Raw genomic sequence first — 23,001 nt, forward strand, 5'->3', positions numbered from 1 at the left:
TTGCAGTATTCACTCCATCACTCCACCCTACTGTGTGCAGAGATACAAGGCTGTGGAATTGGTGTATTTTATTATGTAATTTACCTGTGGTTCTGCATCTAGCATTGGTGCAGCTGCGCAGATATGAATTTGTAGTGTAGACCTGCCCTGAGAGTGCTCTAGCTGACTTTGCTAGAAGATTATTCTACCTCAAGGCACCACGAGGTGGTGCAGTTACCCATAAGTGTGAATATGCAGGGCTGTCTCTAAGAACTCTGCGTACAGGTAAGTAACCTTCATTTAAGTTTACGCACACAAGGTGTCAGTCTATCAGCCATACACGTTTTCTGAGGTTTAGGTACTGTCAACCCGGTTCAATTTTTTTTAACAGTAAATTTTCTTCCTCCCCTGGAGATAAAAGGGCCATAACTTCCTTTCCCAAAAGCTTTTTATAAAGTGTATTCTTTTTCTCTTAATTCTGAGGCATGTTTCTTAAATTCTGTGAAGTAATCTTTCCTGATGCTGGCTTCTGTTCCCTAGGCTGGGAATGGGCTGCAGAGCAGCACATTCTGGCCAAGAAGAGGAAGTAGTTGCTGTTCAGTGGAAACCTCTGACAAATTAAGTGTCTAGTATCAGAGGGGTAGCAGTGTTAGTCTGGATCTGTAAAAAGCGACAGAGTCCTGTGGCACCTTATAGACTAACAGACGTATTGGAACATCTGTTAGTCTGTAAGGTGCCACAGGACTCTGTTGCAAAATTAAGTTGGAATTTAATTGCCTTCTTAGGAGAAGGAGAGTGGCTAATGTGGTGCTTCAAGGTTTAGTATACAAAGGGGGGAGAGAAATGGAAAGATATTCAGGGCTCAGACATGGATGGTGCGGGCTCTTGTGCTAATGGAAGATCATAAATGTTAGAGACTGAAAAGACCAATTAGTCTCTTTCCTATTAATGCTGGATTATTTCTCTGGAGAAGATTTTTCTAGTATTTCTTTTATCCAGACTATTTTAAAGTCAAGTGGAGCTTCCACTTCTTTGTTCGGGAACTAGTTCACCAGTGAACACATACACACTGTCTTGCTAATATTGAACCTAGCTTTTTCTGTAATTTCTTATTAATTCTAACTTGTATGCCATTGAACCACCTTAAATCTCTTCCACTTTGTGTATACGTCCTTCAAATACATGTTTTCCCCTCTATCCTCTCAAATAAATGATGCAAATTTAGCTCTTCCCTTTCCTGGTGAGTCCCAATCTCTCCTTGACAACTTCTAAAGTTGGTTTAGGTGGTCTGAGAGGTAAGGACTGTTGTGCAGTCTGATTAGATGCTCACAACACTGCCCATAGAACTTTGTCCTGGGCTTCCCACATTCTGCCCATAACTTGTGGTTGAGCTAGAACAGTGGTTGGCAACATTTGGCACGCGGCTCGCCAGGGTAAGCACCCTGGCGGGCTTCCCGCCGTACCCATTGGCCTGGGACGGCGAACCACGGCCAGTGGGGGCCGCAATCGGCTGAACCTGCCGCGTCAGCAGGTAAATAAACTGGCCCGGCCCGCCAGGGTGCTTACCCTGGCGAGCCGCGTGCCAACGTTGCTGACCCCTGAGCTAAAGCATATTTTTTTCAGAAAGAGATCCAATCTGCGTTTAAAGATTTCAAGTGGTGGAGAATCCACCATGTCCCTAGGTAAGCTGCGTTCAGGGGAACGGCACATGTATCCTCTTTCTTTCAGCCCCCATGGCCCACTCCAGTTGTCCTAGTCAGGTCTCGGGTCTCTAGCTGTCCTGCTTGTATGGTGTATTTCTGAAAAATACATTACTGTAAGGGAGCTGTCACTTATGACTATAACAGATTCCCCAACTGTTAACGGAATAAAAACTGTTAAAAACAGGTATGTGCCTGTGACTGTGCCTGTACCCAGGGTACAATCCGGACTAATGAGTAGCTGTTACCCCTGCCCTCTACCCTGGGGTGCCTTCTATACTGCTTTGCTGCTGTAGCCTCGAGTCTGGACTGCTCACACACCACAGCCACCAGCATACAAGTCACTCCCAGTTATGTCTCGGTGTGTGCTGAAGCCAGCCAGCCACACCTGGGCTCTTACCAGACTTGGTTGTGGGGTGACCCCAACACCCCCCCACAGTCCTAGATTTCCCCCCCAGAAACATGTCATGTACTGCCCAACCCTCTCCTGGACAATACAAGCGTATATAAAGTCCATCCTTTTATTGGTAGAAATGATATGCATACGTCTTGTTACCCCAAATGGAGTACCCCAAACACTTCAATTCAAACACACTGGATTAGATAAAACAAGTTTATTAACTACAAAGAGAGGCATTGAAGCCAGAAATGGTTGTAAGAAAAATAAAAGATAAAATGCAGCTCGTGCCTAACTTAAACTGTGGTAAATTCAAAGCAAAGTTTTTCTCACCAAATGCTTTCAGCAGTCTGACCAAACTTCTTGGGTCAGAACCCTTCTCCAGTTCAATGGCTATTTCCTTTGTTCCTTCTGGTGCACTGAACCAATGGGCAGGGAGGGGTGGGGGGAAGAGAGAGAGGTGCATTGGAGTGTCTGCCCCTTTTTTATAGTCCTGTCTCCCCTTCAAGGAGCATTTCCAGCTGGGAGCAAGGTGACAGGCAGGCTGTGTGGAAGGGAACTCCATGCTGTTTCTTTGCTAAGATGTAGATTATTTTGCTTTGCCAAAGAATGGCCGTGTAGCAGGTAATGGTTCATCAGAGTTGTTTACACCTGGCTGAGGCATCAGCTTGCCCTTTGTCTCTGAGGAACTGGTTTGGCCATTCCCCAGACTTATCTGGAAAATGTACTTTTAGTCATGATCTGTTCTGTTTATAACTTCACATATCATGCTGCTATGTGCATTTTGCCGTATTCTTGATTAGCAAATTGTTTTTAAATATCTCACAAGGCATAGTTTGTACAAGTATTATCACAATAGTGTGTAGGGTGTGGACATGGGTACGTTCTGTCACAGTTCCCTTCTCCCCGCCCCCCCCCTCAAAAAAAACAACCCCATGACATCTTATGCATAGAGCTAGCTTTGTTCAGTATGTTTGTATTATACCCTTGCTTTACCTAAATAGAAGTAGTATTGGTGGGTGCTGGTGGGGAGATAGATGGATGTAATCAATCCATGATACAGGAGGCATTGTACCTTGGTATCTGCTGTTATAGGTTTAATTTCAGAATAATTTGGGTTAGGAGGAAATTCTAGTGGATCATATGGCATACTGAGTGACTTTCACCACTCATACCAAGAGTAGCTCTGCTAAAGTCAATGGTTACACCACTGTAAAACCAGTGTGAGAGGAGAATGAGGAACTATTTATTTTGGTCTTTTTTTCTTTGAATTAGTTTTAGTTACGACTATCCTGTAACTTTTACCAATCTCTTACTTGTTTATCTTTCTGCTATCTTGAACAGTCTGTGGCCACAAAACAAAAGATGAGCATTGGAACTTCTACACAAACCTTTTTTCACAAGGCTATGTAATGTGAGGAAGGTTTAAATCCAGGACTTCCATCATGACCGGAGAGCTTTTTTTAAGTGCTATTTCTGTTGTTGAAATAAGATGACAAAATACTCTTCAAACCTCTGCAAATTTAGACAGTAACCTGTCCTATACTGGTGATTACAGCTACATTCTGACTTTTCCATACATTGGAGAGTCCCAAAAAGTTAAACTATGGTGAAACATGATCAAATACAGTGGAACCCCGATTATCCAATCTAGCTGGGACTGGGGCCAGATTGGATAACCAAAAATCCAAATAAACTGGAGAATGGGTGGTGGGGGCTGACAGTCTAAACGGTGTTCTACTGTATAATATTCTTAAAAGCAATAAATGAAGCCTTGAGAACAGAGAATTGGTAACACTAATTTTTGTGTGATCCAGAAGTACTTTCCCATTGGCTCTTCTTTTTAAAGTTTTGGATCTTATCCACCTCTTTCAGTGCATGCTGCAGTCATTGCAATTAATGAAGCTATTGAGAAGGGAGTAGCAGATCAAACACTTATAACTCTGAGAAACCCAAATGCAATGCTGATGAATGTGGCTGAGGACCTTGCACCAGAATATCAGAAAGAACTCCTGGAAGCTAAAAGGAGAAAAGAGGAGAATGCAAGACTGAAGGTATTGAAACATATTTGGATTTTATTAACATTCTTAATAAGTTTGTTATTGCTGTATAAAAAGCGTGCATACAAACTCTTTAAAAGGATTCTTCTAGGATTGCGTGAATAAGCTAGTGTATTCAAGATAAACTAGGTGAATGATTGTCACTATAGAAGATTGATCACAATGGTCCCTTTGGTCTTGGAATCTATGGAATAAACAGGCTGGAGGCAAACGTGTACAGGTATTTTGTGTTTGTACACATAACCCATGAATGTATTTGAGACGTGTAAGGATTATAAAATTCTTCTATTTTAGAATCCAAAAGATGCTCATTTTTCTCCTTTACGTACTGGGTAGAAACAAAGTTTGTTAACCAAAGATTTATATAAAAACTTAATATTTTAAGGTACCTTTTTCTGGGAGTAAAACATAATTATTAAGTATAGCATTCTATTGATAGAATTTTCCATTAATACAAAATTGCACTTGCGTCATTCATTTCACAGTAACAGTTTCAATTTGAGAAGACAGGCTTTGATCAAAATATACACAACGCTTTACAATAAGCAGAGGATGCTTTAAATATAGCTCTTGTTCTAGGGAGTGCAAATCTTCCTATTGTGATTGATAAAGTTTTAACCACTCATACTACAATGGCTATTCTACCATCTGAAAGTATCTTTGTGTTCCACTTTGTGAACCAGTAAGGATTTTGTTTTTAGAATGGCTCAATTTCAGAAGAGGAAAGAGATGTGTATGAAGAATTGCTGACCCAAGCAGAGATCCAAGGCAATATCAATAAGATCAACAGTAAGTAATTCTAGTTTCTTATGGAAATGGGCACATCATACCTACCAGTTCTGTACGTATTTGTGTCAAATTCCAGACAAAGACATACATTTACTTCTTTTACAGAAATAGCTTTTAAAAGTGGCAAATGTTTGTCAGGGTTACAACGGTTACTTTCAGTGTTGTGGGGCATCTTGCTGCTTTTTTTCCATTATTAATCTTTTGGGATAATATCTTTTTTTGTTCTTGTTGCTGATATCCGACTCCTCAGTTCAGAAGCCAGTTGGTTTCACCTGCTTTATTTCCTTATGTTTCTGTTAGTTCCCACTAGCTGCAGAATACTGTAAATTTTGACCCCTCTTTTTAGATAGATGAGATTCAGACTTAGGCCCTGACCCTGCAAATGGATGAGTGTGGAAGAATCCTTATGCCTGCATGGAGTCCCTGTGGACTCTGTTTGAGGCTCTTGTAGGATTGGAGCCTTAAAATATAACCCTCTGCTGGATAAAAGCTGTAACTGACTGGCTTGTATAAAGAGAGGTAGATACAAGCAGCAATTCAAAAAAAATTTTTTTTGCGCAAAAAATGTTTTTGTAGTTTGTAAGCGTTGTTTTCCTTTCAGTTCATGTAGCTTTAGTCCAAGTGAATGAGGCTATTGACAGGCAAGATGAAGTGGCATTGATGGCAGGTTTGAACCGTCCTGCTTTGAGCTTGTCTGGAGTTCTGCAGCAAAATTCCTCATGGTACCTAGCACAATTGTGTGACTGTAAAGAGCAGAGAATGCAGGTAATTGAATGGAATGTATGCTAGTATGACACTTGAGTTTGCATTTTTCTCTGCTTAAAATAGAAGTGACATCATCCTGAACTCTATAGCCTGAACTCTACTGTTTTATGAAACAGTAAAGAATTTTGTAAAGTATTTTAAATGAATATTTTCCTAAACAATACAAAACTAGATGCATTTACTGTAAAAAGCATGATGCATTGGTAAAAAGCTGCTAAATGATAGATAAAGGGAATATATGTATATATAAATCCCTTAATACAAAGCTCATCTTGGAACTAAACTTCTTAGGAGTTTAGTATAGCAAAAAGGTAATGTTGACATAAACAATGGTGAATAAAGACCATTATAGAAAACATCTGGATTAAGGCAAAAATCTGTCATTTTAAAAGTGAGTCGGAAGTTTATGAAAAAACAAACACTATTCTTCAGTATGCCATTGTATTTGGTACTCAGCCAACATCATGGTCAATTCATAGTGGAATATTTTCCCTTCCCCTGCAAATTTAAAAAGCATAATTAAGTCTTTTTTTTGTCTGATCTGTTAGCTAGCAGGGGTTCCAATTTTGCTCGACAAAAGTGAGATACAGAAAGAAGTTAGTGTTGCCAATGAGGAAGCTGAGGCTCTCAAGTTTAGTGAGTAAATGTTTTAATACTTGTTTTCATAATCACCATTTCATTACTCTTAATCAAATTGAAGAACTAAATCCACCTTTTTTGCATGCAAACAAGGTTTCTTTATAAATTGAAACCACATTGCATTTTATTTTTGCTACTGCTCTTTTCAATGTCACAATTGCCAAGTCACCAATCTGTGCCACTTTAGACACACATTATTTTATCTGAAGTAGCTAATGCTTTTCTTGGCTGAATATTTTCAGCTACTAGTGGACATACATGGCTAAAATGGAACATAATGCATGGCTTGTGTAAATAGACTTTTTTTGAATAGCCTTAATTTCTCTCGAAAGGAAATTTATTTATATCTTCTCTGGGTTAAAAATAAAATGATCAAATTGAAGAATAGCTTGCAGTCATATGCAGCAGAGGAAACTAGATTTCTCTTTTTAAAATATTTACACTTTTAAAAATCTAGTCTGTCAGCCTGCTTAATGTTTTAGTACAGTTTATATATGGTACAATGGATCTACAATATGTTGACTATAATGTTTTATTTTTGAAAAATTACAGTTAAGGGGGTTCTAAATTTTCAGCAGCACATCTATTGGCAATTGCTTCTCTGGCATTCTTTGTCTGCTAGGAGCTTCAGCTTTGAATAAACTGCTGTCCTATGTTGTCTGTGGCATGTGTTAGGGGCTGTTCTGGCTTCTGTGTCATTTAATATTTTTAATTCAGTCCATCTAATTGTTCTTCTGATGCTATGAAAAAACGTAGTTATAAGCCTAGTTTGCTATGCTATATGTAGACATGCATATTTTGTATAGCATCCAAGTCTCTTGTATAGGTAGTGATTTGGATTTTAGAATGATTCAGACATGGTGAATAGTATTTCCTTTTAGGAGACGATTGCTCTTGGGTAATGGAAAACTCCGAGCAGGGTAGTGCTATTTATTAGTATAACTCCATCAGTGTCTTGGAGTAGGAAAAATGGGTTTGTTTCCTCTGTGTGGATTAAAAAAAAATGAAGGCCACGATATTGTGCTACCCACATGACTTCATGTGGCATGGAGAATTTCAATTCAGTTTTACTTCTAACCCATATTGATCAGTTTTCATTAGGGGAAGGCAGGTAAACAAATAAAACTAGCTCCTTCAAGAGGAGCTAGTTGACGGTACCTATTAAAGAACTCAGAGTAGAGGCAAGCTGACCAAGGTACAAACTAAGGGCTTGGCTACACTTGCAGCTGTAGAGCACTTTGGGTTAAACCAGCCTTCGGAGAGCACACTAGGAAAAGCACTGCAGACTGTCCACACTGACAGCTGCAAGCGCACTGGCATGGCCACATTTGTGGCATTTGCAGTGACATTGGGAGCAGTGCATTATGAGCAGCTATCCCAGCGTTCAAGTGGCTGCAACGTGCTTTTCAAATGAGGGAGGTGGGGTGGAGTGTGTTGTTTGTATGTGGGGGGGGGAGAGAGAGTGGGTTTTTGGAGTGCTGAGAGTGTGTCAGGACACTATCTTGTAAGTTCAGATCCCTCTAGCCCCCCTTCCTCTCTCTCACTCACTCAGTAAACATTTGCTTTGCCCCGTTGCAGATAAGCAGCCACTGTCTGAAACGGAGCTCTGAAAAGGCACTTCCGCAATTCTCAGCCGATTTCACGACAAAGAGAAGAGAGGCCACTTGACTTAAGGAGATTATGGGATGTCAGAGCGCTGTAATGTAAATCCTCGTTCACACTGGCTGTGGGGCATCTCAGCCAATACGCAACAGCCGTTATCCCTCTCATAGAGTTGGAGTACCAGGAGCACTCCTAGCCAGGGAGTCAGAGCGCTCTACGTGCCTTGCCAGTGTGGACGGGGAGTAAGGTAGAGCGCTCTGGGAGGCTTTATCGCGATATAAAGTGCCAGTGTAGCCAAGCCCTAAAACTAAATGTGACAGTACCACTGAAGCTACCACATGATAAATACCCAAGAACTTGGTAAATGCATTTGTGCACTATGGATATAGATTCATAATATCACAGTTGCATGCTCAGTTCCTAAGCATGGAAGTCATTGAAGCCAATTGATGGCTGCAGATTTTGATGCTATTTTGTTGCTGGCTCCTGGAACTTTTTTATTTTGAAGCTGCTGTATGCTGTCTGAAAGGCAAGCGCCTTTATTTTTTTTAACCTCAAGAACGGCTAAAATATTTAGCATGCAGAACAAAACAAAATGCCCAATAGGACTCCTCCTCCTCATTTATTTCTAGTGTCCTGGGGCCAATGTACTCAGGCTCCATGGGTTTGAACTGCTCTGAGTCTTCCAATCAGTCAGGTTCTCCCTATTGTGCAACTGGAGATCTCCACTATGAGTTTTCTGCCTGAAAAGGGTGGACAGAGCCCATAGCATAGACCAGAGTAGTTGGTGGTGGAAGCAGGCCCTGATTATCCACAGATCCAGGTGGAGGGTGGGCCTGAAGAGTAGCCGGGTTGGGGAGGACATGTGACTAATTTTAAACTGCATCTGACTATTGACATTGCCTGTCCCAGCATTTTTTTTTTTATTAATGGAGATCTCCTAGAACTGGAAGGGACCTTGAAAGGTCATTGAGTCCAGCCCCCTGCCTTCACTAGCAGGACCAAGTACTGATTTTGCCCCAGATCCCTAAGTGGCCCCCTCAAGGATTGAACTCTCAACCCTGGGTTTAGCAGGCCAATGCTCAAACCACTGAGCTATCCCTCCCCCTGTTCTCATCATAAGGTTGGTGAATGATGAGATCTACAGAGAATTCATAGTTAAATCCCATCTGTCCCTGGTACTCACAGACTGAATTAAGAGAAATAAGTCACTCCTTCATTGAGAAGCACTCAAAGGGGATAAGTTCCTTAAATATAAAGATCATTTCTGTAAGGTTGATAGCCTGCCATCTGTGAAGGACACTGCTGGACTGGAAGTCTAGCTGCCACGATCAGCTCTGCCCTCCTAAGATCATAGAGTCGTAAGACCTAAGATAATAAGAAAAACTTTAAGATCAAGAACCTGGCATCTCACCTTTCCGCCCCCTGGCTCCAGTTCAGCAAGGACTATAAATAACATTGAATTTTAAGTGTAAGAGGAGTCCCACTGAAACCAGTGGGATTACTGTGTTTATATTTAGGTATGTGTCTAAGGTTCCAATGTCTATCATGTTGGAAGCAGTCCTAAGATACAGAGAGAAATCCCCAGAAGTCTCAACTGTTCAAACCTCTGGGTGACCATCTGTCAATGAAATGTCCTTTTAGGGTCTGCCCTGGTGTCTCTGGTTTTTGTTTTTCAAGTGGTCTTTTTTGTAAGGACTTGTAGACTAGCTACTTGAAGAACTCACAAGCCAAACGGAAAGTTGGTGGAAAGCATAGGCAAAGTCTGAATCCTCCTCCTCCTATTCTGGAAGCTGCCATTGCCACTATCCAAAAAGCCTAGAGAAGCTCTCCAGTATTTGGGGTGTGTACTCACTCACTTCAAAAGCCATATAATGGAAATTGACTTATACCCTATTCTCCGACATTACAGCCTCCCCTGCCAGTTTCTTTTCCAGCCCTCTCACCCAAAGTAAGCAGTGGGTGAGTCAGAAGAGTGTGGCTTGGTTGAAGATGGAAGAATGGCTGTGATTTTTCTCTTACCCCATTTCCCGCCCCCTCACCCCCCCACCAGCAGCACATCTCAAGTGCCCTGTCTTGCCTTCCTTGGAATAGGCATCCTATTTTTTTTTATTTTATTTTTTTTTAAACCAGATCTGGTTATCCTACTCAAACAATGACTTTACAAGTTTTTTTTCCTCTCTGGGATTTTGGTCTTTTTTTTTTTTTTTTTATTTATTTTTTTTTAAATTCAAGTCTGACTTCAGAGTGCTTAACTCTTCCCTGGAGAATGTTAGGTTTCCTTCAGGATAGCCTCAACCAGGTTTGTGACCATCAACTCCTTCAAAGTTGTAACTGGTGCAGTTAGGGGGACTGTAAGGGTATGTCTACACTACGAGAGTAGTTCGATTGTACTTAAATCGAATATGTGGAATCGATATTACAAAGTTGAACGTGTGTATCCACACTAAGGACAGTAATTCGACTTTGTGAGCCCACACTAACGGGGCAAGCGTCGACATTGGAAGCGGTGCACTGTGGGCAGCTATCCCACAGTTCCCGCGGTCCGCGCTGCCCATTGGAATTCTGGGTTGAGCCCCCAATGCCTGCTGGGGGAAAAAATGTCAAGGGTGGTTTTGGGTAACTGTCGTCATCCAACCGTCACTCCCGCCCTCCCTCCCTGAAAGCGCCGGCGGGCAATCAGTTCGCGCACTTTTCTGGTGCGTGACAGCGTGGATGCCACAGCACTGCGAGCATGGAGCCCGCTGTGACCATCGCTACAGTTATGGCCGTTGTCAACACCTCGCACCTTATCATCCACCTTTTCCAAAGGCAGATGCTGAGAAATCGTGCGAGGAGGCTACAGCAGCGCGGTGAGGACATGAAGTCTGAGAGTGGCACAGACCTCTCACAAAGCACAGGACCCCGCGCCGTGAACATCATGGTGGCAATGGGTCATGTTGATGCCGTGGAACAGCGATTCTGGGCCCGGGAAACAAGCACGGACTGGTGGGACTGCATAGTGCTGAAGGTCTGGGATGAATCGCAGTGGCTGTGAAACTTTCATATGCGGAAGGGAACTTCCCTGGAATTTTGTGAGTTGCTGTCCCCTGCCCTGAAGCGCAAGGACACCCGGATGCGAGCAGCCCTGACTGTCCAGAAGCGAGTGGCCATAGCCCTCTGGAAGCTTGCAATGCCAGACAGCTACCAGTCAGTCGCGAATCACTTTGGTGTCAGCAAATCTATTGTGGGGGTTGCTGTGATGCAAGTAGCCAACGCAATCGTTGAGCTACTGCTGTCAAAGGTAGTGACCCTTGGAAACGTCCAGGTCATCATAGATGGCTTCGCCGCGATGGGATTCCCAAACTGCGATGGGGCTATAGATGGAACTCACATCCCTATCCTGGGACCGGACCACCAGGCCAGCCAGTACATTAACTGAAAGGGCTACTTTTCAATGGTGCTGCAAGCACTGGTGGACCATAGGGGACGTTTTACAAACATCAACGTAGGCTGGCCGGGCAAGGTTCATGATGCTTGTGTTTTCAGGAACTCTGGTCTGTTTAGACGGCTGCAGGAAGGTATTTACTTCCCGGACCAGAAAATAACTGTTGGGGATGTGGAGATAGTGATCCTCGGGGACCTATAGTGATCCTCGGGGAGCCAGCCTACCCGCTAATGCCCTGGCTCATGAAGCCCTATACATGCGCCCTGGACACTGAAAAAGAACTCTTCAACTACCGTCTGAGCAAGTGCAGAATGGTGGTGGAGTGTGCTTTTGGACGTCTCAAGGGGAGATGGAGAAGCTTACTGACTCGCTCTGATCTCAGCGAAACCAGTATCCCCATTGTTAGCACAGCTTACTGTGTGCTCCACAATCTCTGTGAGAGCAAGGGGGAGACCTTTATGGCGGGGTGGTAGGTTGAGGCGAATAGCCTGGCTGCTAATTACGCCCAGCCAGACAGCCATACGATTAGAAGAGCCCAGCAGGACGCGCTGTGCATCCAGGAGGCTTTGAAAGCTAGGTTCCTCAGTAAGCAGGGTAACCTCTTGGGACTTTGGGTGAGGGGGGTATGGGAGTTTGGGTGAGGGGGGTATGGGAGTTTGGGTGAGGGGGGTATGGGAGTTTGTGGCGGGGGAGGGCGGTTAGAGAGAGACTGCAGCGGGGCTCTGTCCTCCTGCCTCCGGTCCTGCAGAACATCCACAAGGCGCCGGAGCTTGTCCGTTTGCTCCCTCATTAGTCCAAGCAGCGTTTGAGTCGCCTGCTGGTCTTCCTGCTGCCACCTCTCCTCCCGTTCGCTGTGTGCTCGCTGGTATTGCGACATGTTCTCCCTCCACTGGGTCTGCTGGCCCGCATCGGCTCGGGAGCAGCCCATAAGTTCTGAGAACATGTCGTCCCGTGTCCTTTTCTTTCTCCGCCTAATCTGCGCCAGCCTCTGCGAGGGGGATGCCAGGGTAGGTCGGGAGACAGTTGCAGCTGTGGGATGGGAAAAAGGGAGTGAATTCCTCACAAAGATAATTTTTTGTGACCCATGAACACAGTCTTTCTCTGTGAGCAAGACCATGCACAGCACCTATCACATGCGCACTCAGGACAAGGTCGAATTTTCGGCCTTCGCATTCAGTGCCTGGGGTCTTGGAGTGGAGATCAGACAAGTTGGGCAGGACAGCAGAATTCGGGTAGCAGGCTGACATGATAAGCTGTAGACTTTTGGCTGCTTAAAACTTAAATTAGAGCAGTGCCCTCCTTTCACGTTCAAAGCAATGCTCCTATCGTTGGGCAGTTCCTGCTGCCGGCAATCCGGCAAGCATGACCTCTGCCCTGTCTCACCTCCTCGCGGCTGTCCCTGGGAAAGATCCCTGTATGCTGCCCCTCTCCCACCTCCACCGCGTGGCTGTAAATCACCGGTGACAGTTCTGTAAAGGAACAGGCAAGCAGTCCCAATAGTAACATTCCCCTAATTCTAAGCAGGTCACCATGAGCGACATCACTCTGCTGAGAATTTCTGAGACCAAGAAAGAACGCATGCTGTGTGAAAGCCAGCAAAAACCAGGGCCGTATGCCGCCATGCTCTGCAAGGCAATGATCCCAGAGTACTTGATAGCCTACCACGGAGGACACAATAAGGCCGCTTTCCCCAGGAATCTCATGCAAAGGCTTTCCAATTACCTCCAGGAGAGCTTCGTGGAGATGTCCCATGAGGATTTCAGCTCTATTCCCGGACATATAGACCTTCTTTTCCAGTAGCTGCACTGGCAAGGACTAAAAAGTAGAGCGCCTAGGGCAAACAAATCATGAAAAACCCATTGTTAATATTCCTGTTCTGTTCAAAATAAATGTTTACGTGTTTAAAACACTTACCGACTGATCCTTCCCCTGATTCAGGGTCTGGGTTAACGCCTGGGGACGGTTGCTAGGGGATCTCTGTGAGGGTGATGAAGAGATCCTGGCTGTCTGGGAAATCAGCGTTGTAAGCGCTGTCGACTGCCTCGTCGTCCTCTTCACCTTCCTCATCTTCCCCGTCCGCTAACATCTCCGAGGAAGCGGCCGTCGACAATATCCCATCCTCAGAGTCCACGGTCAGTGGTGGGGTAGTGGTGGCGGCCGCACCTAGAATGGAATGCAGTGCCTCGTAGAAACGGCATGTCTGGGGCTGGGATCCGGAGCGTCCGTTTGACTCTTTGGTCTTCTGGTACGCTTGTCTCGGGTCCTTGATTTTTCACGCGGCACTGCGTTGCATCCCGGCTATATCCTCTCTCTGTCATGGCTTTTGAGATCTTCTCGTAGATCTTTGCATTCCATCTTTTCGATCGCAGCTCCGAGAGCACGGACTCATCACCCCACACAGCAATCAGATCCAAGACTTCCAGATCAGTCCATGCTGGAGCCCTCTTTCTATTCTGAGATCACATGGTCACCTCTGCTGGAGATCTCTGCATCGTTGCCAGTGCTGCTGAGCTCGCCACGATGTCCAAACAGGAAATGAGATTCAAACTGCCCAGACAGGAAAAGGAATTCAAATTTCCCCGGGGCTTTTCCTGTGTGGCTGGTCAGAGCATCCGAGCTCGGACTGCTGTCCAGAGCGTCAGAGTGGTGCACTGTGGGATAGCTCCCGGAGCTATTAACGTCGATTTCCATCCACACCTACTCTAATTCGACATGGCCATGTCGAATTTAGCGCTACTCCCCTCGTTGAGGTGGAGTACAGAAATCGCATTTAAGAGATCTCTGTCGAACTAAATAGCTTCGTTGTATGGACGGGTGCAGGGTTAATTCGATTTAATGCTACTAAATTCGACATAACCTCCTAGTGTAGACCAGGCCTAAGTTACTGTAATTGCAGTTTCTTTCACCTACAAGATGAGATCTAGCACTCTTGGGCATCATCTGTTGTGTTGTCCTCGGTGTGTGTGTTAACCCACAGTTTTTTTTATTTTAGAGGCTAGTTCTGAGCTCACTCAGGGATATACTTCACCCATATTGAAGGGGGAGGACTACAGTAAATGTCACTAACAGTTTTCCTTATTTAACAGTCTTTTAGATTGGCTTTCCCCAAAGTAATTTAATACCATTTTAGTTAGCAGTGCTTGCAGTGGCTATTGAAATTCAGTCATGTTTCCTTATGAAAAAAATTAGACAAGTGCACATAAAAGGGGAGAGAATAGCAAAGGATAAGATGCAGCTTCTGTTTGTTTTACTCAGTTTAGCTGATGGAAAATTCCAGTCACAACAAGTGAGCCACTGTGGAACTTGACAAACATTTTACCAGGCTATTAAGGCATTGCTCTTAGCTTATCTTGTTGGTCACATTGGTGCCTCAAGTGTAGACTTGTCCTTCCTACCTGTGTTGGACTCTTACTAGAAGGGGGAAAATGGGAATACAATGGAGGTAGAAGAAATAAAACCGAGAAAGAAAGTAACATAGGTTGACATTCCAGGGTCAACCTATTGGTCAAACTCAATAGAGAGGACATGGCAATCCCTGGACTAGTCAAGTCATCTTTCAGGTCTAATGCATTGATCATGGACTTATGTTAAGCTGTTGACTTCCACATGCTTTTTGAGCAGAAATCATTTTTGCAAGAATATGAAGTAGTTTCAGTGTGTTTAAAAATGCATCTCTTGCAGGTATACAGCTATAGCTTTCTTGAGGAATGGTAGCATATGATGTAATGTTGGGATACTATTTGCCTACACAACATCAATATTTAAAAAACAAAAAAAAAAGGCAGATGACAAAAAAATTGATAAGATTTTTTTCCTACTTCCCCCAGAACTTGTAGCAGTTGACCATATCAATACTGCAATTCGTAACTGTGATGCTAATAAAACATTGGTTGCACTGATGAAACCAGAGGCCCAGTTGCCTGTCATTCACCCATTTGCTGCTGCTGTCTATCAGACTGAACTGTTCAACCTTCAGCAACAGAATGCTGTGGTAAGAGTGAAAAACTTACGAATTGCTGTTCAATAGTGTGCAGTCAAGCCATAAAGGATCAGGAACACTGATGCATTGTCATTTGTTGCAGTTTTGTTACTTAGAACTATCAGACCATTTATCATACCAGATTCTTCTAATTCCTGCCTTGAGGTGTATTATATTAAAATCCAGGAATATTAATGCAAGTGCTTGCCTAGTCACATTGTTTTCTTGACTGATTTAGCCCGTGCTAACTTTTGTACTGCAACAAAGTGACTGACCTTCACTTTTTTTGCTGTTGCATACACTATCTCTCATCTTAAGGTTGACTGTGTTTTATGGAGAGTCATCAGCCAGACTGGGGGGAGTCCACATTTTGATTAAAATTAGACTAGGCTTGACTGGAAGGACTGTATTATGTGGGACAATCAAAGAAAAGGCTGAGGAAAGGGAGGCTATATAATGAATGCCTAGTGATTTAGTTCTACCACTCACAGTACAGTAAGCTGACATTTCTATAGCTATGACATTTTCTCCTCCTATTTTTAATATTTGTTTTAAATCAAATCCATGCCTCCCTCCTTTTGGCATCTAGACTTTAATTAAAACTGGTTACCCCTACTTGTTTAGCTTCATGACTGACGTATTCTATGTTCCTATAGAGATATTTGGCACATGATGAACTGTCTATTGCTGTGGAAATGTTGTCAGCTGTTGTGTTACTAAACCAGGCCTTGGGAAGCAAAGACATCCTGGCAATAAAGAGTCATCTCAGAAATCCATCCGTTGGCTTCAATAATCTGGAAGACGAAAACTTTCAACGGTAAAAGTTCATTTTGTCTTGTCCAAATGAGCAACAAAGACTTCTGCAAAGGGATGAGTGGGCGATTATCAGCTATTTTTCCAGAGTTGTGAGATGAAGTTGAAAAGGCTACAAGCTAAACATTTGCACAATATTAACAGGAGAGTTTATTAGGGCTGCTCAGCTGTAATGCTCCATCTGCAAAAACATAAGCCATCAAACATCACTGAATGTTTGAGGATACAGAGGTCGGGGGGGTGGGATGTTCTTGGAAGCTAAACATCATGAGCTGAGAGGCATTGCTGTTTTGGGAATGGATATCTGGACTTAGTTGGAAGCCGCTAGTCACTAGTGTCTTACTGAATTTTTGAGAGAAGACCTGAGAATGAATATTGTGTGTGTAATGTAAAGTAAGGCTATCCTAACAGACCTGTCTTGCTTAAGAATGGTAGAAGCCTATGTGGTAAAAACCCTATTTGCTAAATAGCTGGGCACAACATGGTAGTGTAGATACATGTTCCATTCAAGTTGTAAATTCAAACTCGAGATTAGTAGCTTTTGTTTGGTGTTTGATTTTTGTCACAGCTGTGTACCACCTTGTGTTCTGATCCTGTCATATCTCACATGCAAAGGACAGTCAGGCTGAATCAGTACTTGTATAGGAGACCTCCAATGAACACTAACAGTGCTACAGTAAGGAGTGTTGGTGAGGCATTAGGTGATACTTTTTTCACCACAGTTGTGCTTGATGGAATTCCCTGGGCACTGCAGCTGGACATGCTGCTGCTAGATGAGTTGCAAGAGAAATCCTGACCATTGAAGATAGCTCAAAAAGAAGTTATGGGCATGATATAGAAATTACTGGATGAAATTCTGTGGCCTCTGTTTTGCAGATCAGACTAGAGGATCCTAATGCTCCCTTTTGGCCCTAAAAATCTATAATTTCATGGCATTTTTAAAAAGAATGGGGTCTGGTTCTTCCAGGCTACAGAACCTATACTTGCAAGGGGCTCTGAGTTGAAAAGGGTACCTCAGAGTAACAAAAAAAAATTGTGCATAAATCCTACTAGCAATGAGTAGAGCACTGCTCTCTCCTTCATGGACAGGGCTGCTGCCAGCGGTTAGATAGAAATTTTGTCCTGGACTTGGAGTGTTGCAGAGCTGCCTAAGAGGTCTGTCTATTTCAGGGACACCTTCAAAATTTCTGCCTGTAGTGTCATGCATCTCTCACTAACAACCCCTCCTTGGTATTGTATTGGCTGTTGGGGATGACCCAAAGGAGAAAGGTATGGAGTCTGCGTTGAATGTCCTCCCTCGCAGCCCACCAAACCCCCAGGATCTTTTTTCTCCTTGGCAAAGGTAGGAGAGAATAGGGCTCCCTCTCCCTGCAGCCAAAAGCAAGACATTAATGTTTTGAGGGCAGGGGAGAATTACATCAGTGGATGCTGCAGAATGGGGAAGAGAAATTAAGGGCCCCACATGAGCAGGTTATTGCAGAAACATTAGATGTGCTCGGAACAGCCTTGGCAAAACTTAATGAGTTATCCCTGAACTCCTTGCCAAATTCCACTTCTGATAATTACACTCTACCTACCTTATATACCCCCTGCAGTCTTAGTTGGATGAGGTGTGCTTCACTTACAGTTCTAAGATGCGTAGCATTGCTACAAGCTGTTAAAACACTCAACAAGTGGAAGAATTTCACTGATGGACTAAGTTGGTGGGAAACCTGCGGCCCGTCAGGGTAATCTGCTGGCAGGTCGTGAGACAGTTTGTTTACATTGACCGTCCACCTGTAGCTGCTAGTGGCTGTGGTTCGCTGTTCCTGGGTAATGGGAGCTGTGGGGAGTGGAGCGGGCCGCAGGGACGTGCTGGCAGCTGCTTGTAAACAAAAATCCAGCCAGCGGATTACCCTGATGGGCCACAGGTTGCCCACCACTGGACTAAGTGCTTTGGGATGATTGACTATGAAGTGTTAAATTGTACATATCTGATATTTAACTTTATGATGTGATTTTTTTTTTAAAAGACTACACCTCCTTAGTATATTTGACTATAGTGTAATTAAAAAACAAGCAAACAAAAGGAATCGTGGCTGTTGCCATGAATTAATATAAACTTTTAATGTCAAAGAACATCTCTGTAATTTCTTGGAAGATGTTTCGGTCTTCTCTTAAAATCATTATTTACTTGACACACTGCATATCCTTGGAATGTTTTTATATCTATTAGTAGTGTGGAGCTACTGTAAGGAACGTGCTTTGGGGTGACATGATATGGGATTATTTCAGATCAGAATATGAGCTCACAGTGTGGCACTGTGGCCAAAAGAGCTAATGCAAACTTTGGCTGTATAAACAAGAGAATGTCAAGTAGGGGTTGAAAGATTTTTACTTCCGTATTTGGCACTGGTGCGACCACTGCTGGAATACTGTATCTAGTTTTGGTGCCCATGATTCAAGGGTTTGGAGAGGGTTCAGAGAGAACCTGGAGAGGGGTCAGAGAAGAGACTGGACAATGATTAAAGGATTAGAGAACATGCTTTGTAGTGATAGACTTAAAGAGCTCAGTCTCTTTAGTTAAACAGAGAGAAGATTGTGGGGTGACTTGATTACAAAGAATCTACATAGGGAACAAATATTTAATAATGGGCATATACCACAATCCAGTGGTTGGAAGTTGAAGCTAAGCAAATTCAAACTGCAAATAAGGCATACATTTTTGACAGGAAGGGTAATTAACCATTGGAACAATTTACCAAGGGTTGCGATGGATTTTCCATCACTGACCGTTTTTACATCAAGATTGGGTGCTTTTAGAAAAGCTCTGCTCTAGGAATTATTGTGGGGAAGTTTTGTGGCCTCTGATATACAGGTCAGACCAATGATCACAGTGGTCCTCTCTGCCCTTGGAATCTGAGTCTCTGAAATGTATGTGTAGAGCCAAGTAAGGCAGCTTGCATGCTGCCTGTTTACATGGTGTCTGGCTGCAAACACTTATAATAAAAGTTTTTCACTTTCATGTGCACTAGATTCATCCAGTAAGAAAAAAATAATGAAATACATACAGTAAATGATGGACAATACATTTAATGACTCTTTATGATGATTTATATTTTATATCTTCCTACAGTTATGCTGACACACTCTTGTCTATTAAGTCAGAGGCTTCATCTCAAGGACAAGATTATTTAAGCTGGAATGATGTCCAGAATTGTATTGACATGGTTAATATGCAAATTCAAGAAGAAAATGACAGTAAGTAACTCTGACTTTGTCAGAGGCAGAGGTTATTGTGGTCCCTGGAGCACTTGATGGAGGTTTATAGAGTGCCGGCTTGCCACATAGAGATGCTTTTTATTTTTAGTGGTAAAATTGCAATTAGCCAAAAATAAAAACCACTAATTGTTTTCCTAATATTTTCAGTATGAAATTGTGGTAGCTGCAATTAAAAATGAGAACAGATGTGTATCAGACACCATAATAAAATGTGGTGCTATAAATATAATTGAGTTTCTATTTCGTAGTAGGCAATAGAGATTTGTATTTTGTCCTATAAAAAAGATTTTTGCTTTTTTTCCTAAGTAGATTTGGAATTAGTAATTCCTGTTCCCCAGCATAGCATCTTGATGATAATTCTAGAGAGGAGGACTAAAACAGTTATCATTTTAAACAAAATTGAGCGAAGACTGAATGCCCCTGCTAAGTGTTGACTTGAGAGAAGGGAGCATTCAATGCAGTAGTTACTGGCATTACTCCTTTAAATCCTTTTTCACCTCTCTGAAATCCTCTTGGTATTTCCTGATTCGCTGAAGGGGTCCCTGACTACATCACTTCTCTGACATCACAAATGCCATAGTTCTAGCGGAGGCAATAAGACTTCTATTCATCTGTATTCATATTGGGCCAATAATTCTGGTACTTAATCAGTGAATTCCCAAAATGAGATTAAGTTAAGTACAAGAAGAGTTTCAGTTGGGGGGGGGGAAAGGTGGTAGTGGTTGGCATTTTACACACTTTCTGTGTTGAATATCCCTCACATAATCCTTACTGGAGGCAGTCAGTACATAACTGTGTCAAAAGCAATTCTTTTCCTGCTCTCCTTTAAAAAATAAAATGGGGTTTGTAATATAGAGAGCAGCTCATTGTGCTTATCCTAAATTATTATCTAGCAATGTATGCCTTAAAACTTTTCCAGGTTGAAAAATAGTGCATGTTTCTTAAGTGGGTTTCAAACCTTTGGACTTTAAAAATGTTAGGGAATTGAGTTTTGGTTGGCGTAACCCTTTTGCTGCTAGACAAATGCTTTTTTCAGCATGGTCTTTTTGACAAAACGTCAAGCTGTGATGTGTACACTTCAGCAAAGAAGGGTAGTATTCAGCAAACAGAGCAGTTGTCAATAACTAAAACAGTCTGCCTTTTTACATAATCAGATTGATTTTTTGGGAGGGGGAGGCTGTTAAGCACATGCAGTGCTGCTTTAAGTCCATCAAACTTGAGGTGCTCAGTGTCTCAAACTTGGACCTCATGTTAGCAACTTTAGTCCTAATGAATAGTAGCGGTTTTCAGATTGCATTGGTCTACTATTGCCCCCTGGCAAGAGGCAGCTGTGCTTGGAACTGTACATAGTACCAACAGAGCGTTCTGAAACGTGCTGCATCTAAATTGCCCTGCTTCCCAGTGCACAGAAATTCCCTTTCCTCACTGGTAGTGCCCCCATGGTTGTCATAAAAAACCCAGGTTACATCCACCTGAGAAATAGCCAGTCTCCTAAGAGGTTATGGCCTTGTGAGGTCACATAACTATGACCTCACCAGTTCAGTTATATATACACACTATGGAAAAACCTCAACAGATCCCAGGCAGCCACCAACTGGAATGCACACTGTCACAGGTGATGGCAAAGCAATCCGCAAGAATTTTTATACTCACTCACAGACTTGGTGTAGCAGGGTTCTATGCCTTCAGGACAGTGTGTTTCAGTGCTTTCTGTTAACTAGGGTCATAATTTCTAAACTGAGTTGTCAAAGATAGCTACCTAAATACATTTAAAAAAAAAAATCAGACCACTTTTCTCAGAACTGCTGCATACCCCATAGTTCGGTGAATTCAGTGGGAGCTATGGGTGTGCAGCAGTTTTCAAAATTAAGGTATTTTTCCTTTAGGCAGCCAAGTTTGAGAATTTTGACTTACATGCACGTTCCAGATAAATTGTTCCGTGATGTTAAAGTGGTGATGTTGATGACTTGAAAAGATATTATAATCTCCATAAGTTCAGAGGTCAGAATATGTATGTGTATTAGAAAAACTAATGTTAAATTATTTGGAATGGTCAGACATGAAAATCACTTCAGAATGATTACTTGAGCACTGCAACGTAAACAAGCCCAGACCTTTACACTCAGGTGTTGAATCCGTTTGTTTGAAGAGATGTATATGGATCATCCTACTGTAGAACAAAATGGGGAAACTTTTCCTTTATAGAAAAGGATATGGGTTTTTTGTTTTTAAATCAGATTCAGTTAAACAATTGGCTGTCAGAGAAGGAAAAATCTGGTCTCACTGGCTGGCTTGGCATGAACTGCCAATATCTGAGAAGAAAGACTTTAGAATTTGCTGCTGCTACTTACCATAACTTGATGTTCACACTTACTCATTTATGACACTATCCTTTTTTGAATAAACCTGATATGTGGCTGGGCTTTTTCTGTTAAATGTTAATTTCCCTTTTTCCTTTCTTAGGAATTGTTGCGATTAGCTACATTAATGAAGCTATTGACCAAGGCAATCCTGAGAAAACTCTAGAAACACTGCTGTTGCCTACGGTCAAATTGCACGATGTGAACCCAACAAATGCAAGGCATTATCAAGATGTTCTGCACTATGCCAAAGTGCAGAAATGCAAGGTAGAATCTCAATTGACTCATTGATACTTGTCAGTTTATTAATTGCCAAACCTGAATGCATGTTCCCCAACACCACCACACTATATTTGCAGTGGTTGTGGTGTCTGTGTCTCTCTCCTGTGCCAATTAAAATGTTATCGGAGCATCAAGTAATTCCACCTCCCTCTGAAACTTTTAGTGTGAATGGGAGCTGGGAAGGATAAAATCAGTTGTGCATGCTTGTCATTGTGCATGTGATGTCCTAGTTTAGCTAATCCTGTCATGGTCAATTCAAATATTTAAGAATGTGATATTTATGCCATAATTGTGCTGAAGCGGTTATCTGAGCTGAGCAGGAGATCTGGCCTCTTGTTTCTGGGATTAGGGATGGATGGGTATTTCACAGCTAGAAGGAAAGCTGGGGCTTTTGTCACTAATGGGAGGTTTGAAGCATTGACAGTTTTCAAAAGAAATTCCTGGAAATTACTCCTTCCTGAATACTCTCATTGCTTAAAAGTAAACTTGGGTTTTTGATGGTCTTTATGATCCCTTTAACTTTGATACCATCCTTTTTTGTTGTTGTTTGGTCATAATATTGCAGCTTGTTGATTATCTTTCTGATATGCTACTTAGGGTAAACCATCTTAGCAGGATACAAATGTCGGCTTCCATATAAAGCTGTGCCTTGGCTAGCATCAGAGTTTTAGGAATTGTAAACAGATGAGCATAACTGCTTTCAGAATGTAATTGAACACCAGATTAACTATAGCTTTTGGCAAAGTGTTTAAAATGTATTCTCAAGTATTCTATGTCTAACAATCACGTTGTACATTCCTAAGCTAAATTATGGGCGCTTTCGCTGCATGGTACTTATTTATATATGCTGCTATAAACTATTCTCTGGTCATCTGCAGTAACTACAATGAGGGGAGGGCTTAACATTTTATGGAAGCTGTATTGGCTTTTGAAGTAAACCTTTCACTT

The 23,001-nt window shown here is 42.5% G+C and overlaps 1 protein-coding gene across 2 annotated transcripts in view; it reads left to right on the forward strand.

Moving 5' to 3' along the window:
• Window positions 1–23,001, forward strand: part of IQGAP2 (IQ motif containing GTPase activating protein 2) — a 236,203-nt gene that overhangs the window by 142,985 nt on the left and 70,217 nt on the right. The window contains exons 8-15 of one of the 2 annotated variants that reach the window (XM_054031558.1): window positions 3,952–4,130; window positions 4,838–4,925; window positions 5,527–5,690; window positions 6,239–6,326; window positions 15,186–15,349; window positions 15,994–16,154; window positions 19,266–19,390; window positions 21,875–22,038. In XM_054031558.1, coding sequence (XP_053887533.1) covers window positions 3,952–4,130; window positions 4,838–4,925; window positions 5,527–5,690; window positions 6,239–6,326; window positions 15,186–15,349; window positions 15,994–16,154; window positions 19,266–19,390; window positions 21,875–22,038 — 1,133 coding nt within the window. The remainder of the gene's footprint in view (window positions 1–3,951; window positions 4,131–4,837; window positions 4,926–5,526; window positions 5,691–6,238; window positions 6,327–15,185; window positions 15,350–15,993; window positions 16,155–19,265; window positions 19,391–21,874; window positions 22,039–23,001) is intronic. The other variant, XM_054031559.1, reaches the window with a different exon arrangement.

Source organism: Malaclemys terrapin, chromosome 6 (assembly GCF_027887155.1).
Source record: "Malaclemys terrapin pileata isolate rMalTer1 chromosome 6, rMalTer1.hap1, whole genome shotgun sequence".
NCBI lineage: Eukaryota > Metazoa > Chordata > Testudines > Emydidae > Malaclemys > Malaclemys terrapin.